The sequence below is a fragment of the Borostomias antarcticus genome (genome assembly GCF_949987555.1).
Source record: "Borostomias antarcticus genome assembly, contig: scaffold_510, whole genome shotgun sequence".
Classification (NCBI taxonomy): Eukaryota; Metazoa; Chordata; class Actinopteri; order Stomiiformes; family Stomiidae; genus Borostomias; species Borostomias antarcticus.
The window spans coordinates 12,501-21,644 of NW_028176332.1; the positions used below are offsets into that span (position 1 = coordinate 12,501).

A 9,144-nucleotide genomic window follows, 5' to 3' on the forward strand; every position below is an offset into this window, starting at 1 on the left:
CTCTCCCTCTCTCTCTCTCCCTCTCTCTCTCTCTCTCCTCTCTCCCTCCTCTCCCTCTCTCTCTCCCTCTCCCTCTCCCTCCTCTCTCTCCTCATATCTCTCCATCTCTACTCCTCCCACGCTCTCTCACTCCGACTCCCCCTCTCTCGTTTTTGGGAGCGGTTTCTCACCCTCGTAAAGAATCTGTACATAAATTAGCCGTAGCTAGGCGACAGGGGACACATTACTTCTCCGTTATCGGAGACTTTCAGAGTCCAGACTGAGTCCAGACCGAGTCCAGTACAGAGCGTGTTCCCGTGAGAGCCAAGCGGACGCGCCCATAGATTGATTAATTGGTTTTTTATTGATTTTTAAGACAGGGACAAGGTACAGTAGACATTTACCCTATAGAATAGGGAGAGATGCACTGTACAAGTTATAGCTAAACAGCTAATTTCCACCCGCAGTCCCTGGCAAATAAATATACAGTCTTAAATAGTGGGGCAAATAGTACACAGTAGGAGAGTTACATACATAGAAGGAATACAAAAAAGTTATATAGCAGAGATTTCACTCATCCCTAAACCCTCATCCCTATACCCTCATTCCTATACCCTCATCCCTATACCCTCATCCCTCTACCCTCATCCCTATACCCTCATCCCTATACCCTCATCCCTATACCCTCATCCCTCTACCCTCATCCCTCTATACCCTCATCCCTATACCCTCATCCCTATACCCTCATCCCTCTATACCCACATCCCTATACCCTCATCCCTATACCCTCATCCCTATACCCTCATCCCTCTATACCCTCATCCCTATACCCTCATCCCAACCTCCCCAGACCCTTAAAAAACAAACCCTAAGTTCAGCCCCCATACATATGTACTACACACACACACACACACACACACACACACACACTTGACTACTGTTTTCTGTCCCAGATACGAGCAGCCCAAGTGCGATGGCAACGCCCGAGCCCACCCCACCAAACCCAAGGACCACTACCGGACACGCCATCTTCAAGGTGGGTCTCTCTCTGGTCTCTCTCTGGTCTCTCTCTGGTCTCTCTCTGGTCTCTCTCTGGAGAACATCTTCACGGTGGGTCTCTCTCTGGGGAACATCTTCAAGGTGGGTCTCTCTCTGGGGAACGTCTTCAAGGTGGGTCTCTCTCTGGGGAACATCTTCAAGGTGGGTCTCTCTCTGAGGAACATCTTCAAGGTGGGTCTCTCTCTGGGGAACGTCTTCAAGGTGGGTCTCTCTCTGGGGAACGTCTTCAAGGTGGGTCTCTCTCTGGGGAACATCTTCAAGGTGGGTCTCTCTCTGGGGAACGTCTTCAAGGTGGGTCTCTCTCTGGGGAACGTCTTCAAGGTGGGTCTCTCTCTGGGGAACATCTTCAAGGTGGGTCTCTCTCTCGGGAACGTCTTCAAGGTGGGTCTCTCTCTGGGGAACGTCTTCAAGGTGGGTCTCTCTCTGGGGAACGTCTTCAAGGTGGGTCTCTCTCTGGGGAACGTCTTCAAGGTGGGTCTCTCTCTGGGGAACGTCTTCAAGGTGGGTCTCTCTCTGGGGAACGTCTTCAAGGTGGGTCTCTCTCTGGGGAACATCTTCAAGGTGGGTCTCTCTCTGGGGAACATCTTCAAGGTGGGTCTCTCTCTGGGGAACGTCTTCAAGGTGGGTCTCTCTCTGGGGGACGTCTTCAAGGTGGGTCTCTCTCTGGGGAACGTCTTCAAGGTGGGTCTCTCTCTGGGGAACGGGCTGTTCTCTCTGCTTATCCTCCCCCCACGGCCTGCTGGGAAGTTCAACGACATCAGCGGGGCCTCCAACTGTGCATCCCTACCATGAGGACTGATAAGTGTGTGTGTGTGTGTGTGTGTGTGTGTGTGTGTGTGTGTGTGTGTGTGAGAGAGAGGGTGATAACTGTGTGTGTGTGTGTGTGTGTGTGTGTGTGTGTGTGTGTGTATGTGTGTGTGTGTCTCAGTGCGTGCGCGTGGCTTTGTTGACATCATTAGCATGTGTCCAGGAAGTGTGTGATAAAGCCTTGAGGATTCCCAGAGACCCCCCTGCCCACCAGAGAACCCCCCAGGCCCCTAGAGACCCCCCTGCCCCCCAGAGACCCCCGGCCCCCCAGAGAACCCCCAGCCCCCCAGAGACCCCCGGCCCCCCAAAGACCCCCCTGCCCCTCAGAGACCCCCCTGCCCCTCAGAGACCCCCCAGGCCCTCAGAGACCCCCCGCCCCTCAGAGAACCCCCAGCCCCCCAGAGCAGCCCGGACAAACAGGAGACTGGGAGGATTAATGAATCTTGTCATGTGGAGCTGACTGAGAGACGGGGGATAGGGGGGAGACAGGGACAGGGACAGAAGAGACAGGGACAGAGACAGAGACAGAGACAGAGACAGGGACAGAAGAGACAGGGACAGAAGAGACAGGGACAGAGACAGAGACAGAGACAGAGACAGAGACAGAGACAGAGACATAAGAGACAGGGACAGAGACAGAGACAGAGACAGAGACAGAGACAGAGACAGGGACAGAAGAGACAGGGACAGAAGAGACAGGGACAGAGACAGAGACAGAGACAGAGACAGAGACAGAAGAGACAGGGACAGAGACAGGGACAGAAGAGACAGGGACAGAGACAGGGACAGAAGAGACAGGGACAGAGACAGGGACAGAGACAGAGACAGAGACAGAGACAGAGACAGGGACAGAAGAGACAGGGACAGAGACAGGGACAGAGACAGGGACAGAAGAGACAGGGACAGAGACAGGGACAGAGACAGAGAGCCGAGGACGAGAGACAGCAGCAGTGCGGTGGAGGTAGTGAGGGGTGCAGGGATGCCAGACACAGCTGAGGGAAGATGGATGCTCGGGGAGAGAGATGGATGTTTAGGGAAGGGGTCAGTAGTTTCAGGATGTTTGGGGGAGGGGTCAGTAGTTTCAGGATGTTTGGGGGAGGGGTCAGTAGTTTCAGGATGTTTGGGGGGAAGGGGTCAGTAGTTTCAGGATGTTTGGGGGAGGGGTCAGTAGTTTCAGGATGTTTGGGGGAGGGGTCAGTAGTTTCAGGATGTTTGGGGGAGGGGTCAGTAGTTTCAGGATGTTTGGGGAAGGGGTCAGTAGTTTCAGGATGTTTGGGGAAGGGGTCAGTAGTTTCAGGATGTTTGGGGAAGGGGTCAGTAGGTTCAGGATGTTTGGGGGAGGGGTCAGTAGTTTCAGGATGTTTGGGGAAGGGGTCAGTAGTTTCAGGGTGTTTGGGGGAGGGGTCAGTAGTTTCAGGATGTTTGGGGGAGGGGTCAGTAGTTTCAGGATGTTTGGGGGAAGGGGTCAGTAGTTTCAGGATGTTTGGGGGAGGGGTCAGTAGTTTCAGGATGTTTGGGGGGAAGGGGTCAGTAGTTTCAGGATGATTGGGGGAGGGGTCAGTAGTTTCAGGATGATTGAGGAAGGGGTCAGTAGTTCAGGATGTTTGGGGAAGGGGTCAGTAGTTTCAGGATGATTGGGGGAAGGGGTCAGTAGTTTCAGGATGATTGGGGGAGGGGTCAGTAGTTTCAGGATGATTGGATGGGATTTTTCTGAGTAAAGAAAACGAAGAAAGATTTCTCAACTGAACGTTTCATCGTAAGTGAGTCAAGGCCCTAGTGACTGGCTAGTGTCCTGTCCAGGGGTTGTACTAGCTAGTGTCCTGTCCAGGGGTTGTACTAGCTAGCATCCTGTCCAGGGGCTGTACTAGCTAGCGTGCTGTCCAGGGGTTGTACTAGCTACAGTAGTGTCCTGTCCAGGGGTCGTACTAGCTAGCATCCTAGCCGGTCAATTGGGTCCAGTAAAAACAAACGCTGGTCTTATTGAACGACAAGCAGAGGCTATTTCCCCCGGGTTTGAGAGTCACAGTGTGAGAGGGATGGGGTCAGGGGTCACCCCTGGTGTTAGGCCAGTTTAGTGGAACAATGAAACCGAACTCTAATCTCCCGGTCCGATTTAATAGAGCGCTCAAAGCCTCTTGGCACGGACCACATCATTAAGACGTCCGTTGCGAGCGAAGCTTTGCGTCTTATTCACACTCTAGCGGGAGGATCCAATCAAAACGAGCCGGCTAATGATCCAGACAGAGCGACAGGGCGGGGGGCGGGGGGGGGGGTGTCGGCGGGGCGGGGGGGAAGGGGGGGGGGGGGTGTACAGTAGAACAGGTTTGTAGGGCGTCTCCTGGAAGGTGTTCGGCCGCTCTGCTGTCTCTCGATAAACACGCTCCTCGTCCAGGGGGCAGAGTGGACAGAGCGCTCACTGTTGGCCGGCCGTGCCGCAGCTGTTTACGTAGCGGTGTTCTGGCCGGCGCTGTGGACCTCGCAGGTGCTGGGTTTCGCACAACGGGTCCACTCGCTCCCGGACGCGGGACACGGTCGTCTCGCTGAGACACGTCCCGATTAAGATCAACAAACTGGGACATGAATGATGAAAGAGTTTTCGTCAGGTACTCCCAGTTGGGATGGGAGGGGTGAAGAGACGAGCGTTTGACCACAGCAGAGGGCAGAAGCAGGAGGAACAACCACAACTATCCCACCAGAGATACCTCAACCACAACCACAATTAGACAAGGGTTAGGGTCAGACAAACCAACAAGGGTTAGGGTCGGACGAACCAACAAGGGTTAGGGTCAGACGAACCAACAAGGGTTAGGGTCGGACGAACCAACAAGGGTTAGGGTCAGACGAACCAACAAGGGTTAGGGTCAGACGAACCAACAAGGGTTAGGGTCAGACGAACCAACAAGGGTTAGGGTCAGACGAACCAACAAGGGTTAGGGTCAGACGAACCAACAAGGGTTAGGGTCAGACGAACCAACAAGGGATAGGGTCAGACGAACCAACAAGGGTTAGGGTCAGACGAACCAACAAGGGTTAGGGTCAGACGAACCAACAAGGGTTAGGGTCAGACGAACCAACAAGGGATAGGGTCAGACGAACCAACAAGGGTTAGGGTCATCTATCTCTCTCTCCCCTATCTCTCTTTCTCCCCCCTCTATCTCTCTCTCTCCATCTCTCTCTCCCCCCTCTATCTCTCTCTCTCTCCCCCCCTCTCTCTCTATGTCCCTATCTCTCCCCCTCCTCTCTCTCCCTCTCTCTCTCTCTCACACACAAACACAAACACACACACACACACACATATACACAGTCTGCGATGACAAGCGTCATCACCCCGATCCCCCAACACACAACGTGTCGGCGGAGTCAGAGAACGCGGCGTCTTGTTTTGTTTTGTTGTTTTTTTTACGGGCGATTGCGTCAGCAGCTGTAAACTCCGTTAGCGTACGAAACGGGGATAATTACAAACGCGGCCTTCACATCACGCTCGCCGTCGTGGTGTTGAAAGCTTTATGGGCCGAGAAGCAGGATGGGGGCAGCGTGCCCTGAAAGAGGCTCGGGAGTGTGTGTGTGTGTGTGTGTGTGTGTGTGTGTGTGTGGGGGGGGGGGGGGGTATTTGGCCAGACCTCTCTAGTGAGGGGGGCTCTTGGGATGGTGCTGAGGCTGGGTTTGGGAGTGATGACAGGACTCAGCCCCATGTGGCCCTGTGAAACAACACGGCCTTCATATTGGCTACAGTAACACACACACACACACACACACACACACTCTCTCTCTCTCTCTCTCTCTCTCTCTCTCTCTCTCTCTCTCTCTCGCTCTCTGCTGGCTTGCGCAGGTCGGAGATATAGGCCTTCTATAGATACATGTGAGTAACGTACCGTCGTGAATAGCACTGTTAGAGCTCAGGTGTCACACAGGAAATGATCTAATCACATGACGCGTGATTCTAATCATTAACCCATTCAGGCATCAGATGATTCTAATCATTAACCCATTCAGGCATCAGGTGATTCTAATCATTAACCCATTCAGGCATCAGGTGGTTCTAATCATGAACCCATTCAAAAACAATCCCCAGTGAAGGTGTGACTGTGCGAGTGTCTAGACTAAATATGCAGGGAAAAGGCCCAGGAGGCACTGGGGCAGCCGTTAACAGGTGGGTCAGATATTTTATTGGGTCTGGGGCCAGCGAGGGCCCACTAAAACTTGAACACAGGACTCCCAGCGGGGGCAGTGCGTGCAGTTAGGGTACGTGTGAATCGACCCCTAAAGCGTCCGCTCCCTCCCCCCGCTCTCTCTAACCCCTCCCTGGGGGGGGGGAGGGGTGTTTACCTGAGCAATGGTCGCCACCTGTTAGAGGTGGGCAAAGCATGCTATTATCTCCAGCAGCCCAGGAGAATCTGGGCCCCGGGGCCTTCTGCCGCGGCCGTAAAAAGAGCAACCCTGGAGAATGTCTTCTCCGGCACAGACGGCCGGGGCAGAGGAGGGGGGGCGGGGCTGTGATGAGGAGGAGGAGGAGGAGGGAGGAGGAGGAGGAGGGAGAAGAAGAGCTCTGGGAGGAATCCAGGAATCTCTCGGGCATCTGTAGCCTTCAGCCCCTTCCACAACAAACCTTGGCCCCCACACTCTTAAAACTATACGGGCCGACACTCAATTACTATCATTAGGGTCATTCCGCTTTCGGTAGCTGGTCGTGTTCATATTGGAGAGGGAGTGCCCCCCCCCCGCCCCCCCCCCTCCCCCACGCTAGGTTCCACATGGAACGATAGTTATGTGGATATTGGCTATTAGTCGAGTTGCAATATCAGGGTCACACTCTGTATCTACACACGTGTGATGTCGATCACCTTCTCTTTAGCGGTTTCCTGAGACGATCTGGCGAGACCGGTTTAGGGGGGCGTCGGCCCTGTAGCTCCGCCTCCCCGGCTTGACTGACAGGCGTCCTCCTCCTCCTCCCCCGGGGGCAACGCGACCTGACAGGAGGCCTCGTTGGGTTTTATTTTCCCCCTCCGCCATCTTTATGTGTTAAACCCTCGCTGGCTGTTATTTTAACGTCCTCCCTTGGCCTTTACAGGCCACCCATGGCAGCTGACTCCGCCGCTGAAAGGAGGGGGGTTGTTCCGTCGAAGGTGTGCCGCCTGTCTCCAAAATCAAACATGGATACCATCTTTTGTTTCCTTCACAGGCTGTCCCGGGGCAAAGAAAACAGAGTTTCTGACGAGCGTCCTCGACGCGCTGTCGACTGACATGGTCCACGCCGTCACCGACCCCGCCTCCGTCGGCAGGTGAGACCGACTCGCTCGTTTACGGCGTCTCTCGACGATTTAACGGACGGTGAGTTATTCCGCGAGGCGACCGGGAAGACTGACCGGTCGACCCTTTGACCCCCGCAGGATGTTGGAGCCGGACCCCAGTCACACGCTGGAGGAGAGGGTGGTCCACTGGTACTTCAGCCTGCTGGACAAGAACTCCAGCGGCGACATCGGCAAGAAGGAGATCAAGCCCTTCAAGAGGTTCCTGCGCAAGAAGTCCAAGCCCAAGAAGTGTGTGAAGAAGTTCGTGGAGTACTGTGACATCAGCAATGACAAAGCGTTGTCACTGCAAGAGCTGATGGGATGTCTGGGGGTCACCAAGGAGGAGGGTGAGAAACACACACACACACACACACACACACACACACACACACACAGAGTAGAGCGGGTCGTGCAATGATGGTAGGATCGGCGGTTCAAATCCCGCCTCCTCCTGACGACATGCCAATGTGTCCTTGGGCAAAGACACTGAAGCCCAAATTGCTCGCAATGAGCAGGCTAGCACCTTAGCATGGCAGCTGCCGCCATTGGTGTGAATGAGAGGTCATAGTAAAGTACTTTGGTTAGAAGCGCCATATAAGTGCAGTCCATTCACCATGTTCTGTCTAAGAGGAACTCCAGAAGGCAGCCTATCAGACGTTAGCTTGTATGAGACCAGGAACAACCCATGTTGAACGCTTTGTGGACTGTCTGAGGCTGAAGAGCTTGTGTTTCTCTTCTCCGTCAGGTGCCAAACCGGGTGAGGGCCCATCCTCCAGTAAACCGGTGAGTGAACAGCAGCACCCAGCAATCAGACAGATGTAGTTAGTTCTGTCTGAGTGGTTGGCGCACTATTACCATTTTCTACAACGGAAAGTTTGGATACTTGATTCTGATGGGCTAGCCTAACAACGCCCCGTAGCTGTGGTAAAATCCCCTGTAACCCACTGCCTTTCGTGGTCAATTGCTTAAATCTAATGAATCATGAGGAACACCAAGGTTCTCAACTCAATAACATCGTCTGCATAGAAGCAGACAACTCAATAACATCGTCTGCATAGAAGCAGACAACTCAATAACATCGTCTGCATAGAAGCAGATACACTCACTCTGACACTGAAACGTATAGAGGACATTGAGGTATTGAAAGAAATTAACAACTATCTCTGATGTGGTTTGCTATGCTGTTTTTTGTTCTTCCCCATCCCAGAATGCATCAAAGAAGCAAGGCTAAGCCAACAAGAGACCCCCCACCTTTGAGATTCTGCCCTCACCAATCGCCCATGGAAACCATAGTATTTGCACTTTGTACTTTAAATAAATGTAAATTCTCTTTGTAGAAATAAGGTATTTAAACAGACTGCTGAATCTGTGAATGATGTAGTTAGCTTTTTTATGTTCTTACAAAAAATTATTTAACACATACAATGTATGTGTCCTTTGTGTGTCTAAAAAAAAAGTATACTTTTCAAGAGTTGTACAAGTTTTCGTGTGTTATGTTGCATTTTGTCGAACCCGCTGTTCTGTTGTTCCTCGCGTTGTTGTTGTTGACGTTAATGCAGATGTGTGGATAGTTTGTGGCACGGCTAAAACCTTGACTTAGGCACCTCCGCATCTCTCATATACTGACCCCCGACCCTTGACCCCAGCTGTGCTTTGTACTGCAGTTTGCTCTAAACTTGGATTGTCAACAAATCTAATTGTTCAAAAAAAAATGTATTCATGTCCGTTAGAAATAAAGAACTCTTTTTTACATTGCCGTGTGGGTATTTCCGTTTTAATGAGACATGGAGTATCCAAAGCCAAGGTTCTTCTATAATCCAATTAACTCTAAATGATGTTCAGCTTTTCTCTCTGTAAACTGTAATGCTTTAGCCCCTTTGTGTTTTCCTACTCTGCCCTCAATAAAACACCTTGTTTCACATCGTCTTTGGGAGCCAAGGATTAGTCATACATAGCATAGGTAGTATATCATCCCCCAGTGTCATCCAGCTTGCCAGCCCCCGAGGGCTGA

General features: G+C 52.5%; 1 protein-coding gene across 1 annotated transcript in view; it reads left to right on the forward strand.

The window, feature by feature from the left end:
- The window catches only part of smoc2 (SPARC related modular calcium binding 2), a gene marked incomplete at its 5' end in the record, with an annotated part of 19,303 nt that extends 10,398 nt beyond the window's left edge, over window positions 1-8,905 (forward strand). Inside the window, 5 exons of the mRNA XM_084462178.1 lie at window positions 933-1,015; window positions 7,025-7,124; window positions 7,233-7,480; window positions 7,879-7,916; window positions 8,341-8,905. Of these exons, the coding sequence (XP_084318304.1) occupies window positions 933-1,015; window positions 7,025-7,124; window positions 7,233-7,480; window positions 7,879-7,916; window positions 8,341-8,364 (493 nt within the window). The remainder of the gene's footprint in view (window positions 1-932; window positions 1,016-7,024; window positions 7,125-7,232; window positions 7,481-7,878; window positions 7,917-8,340) is intronic.
- Window positions 8,906-9,144: the final 239 nt, after the last annotated feature.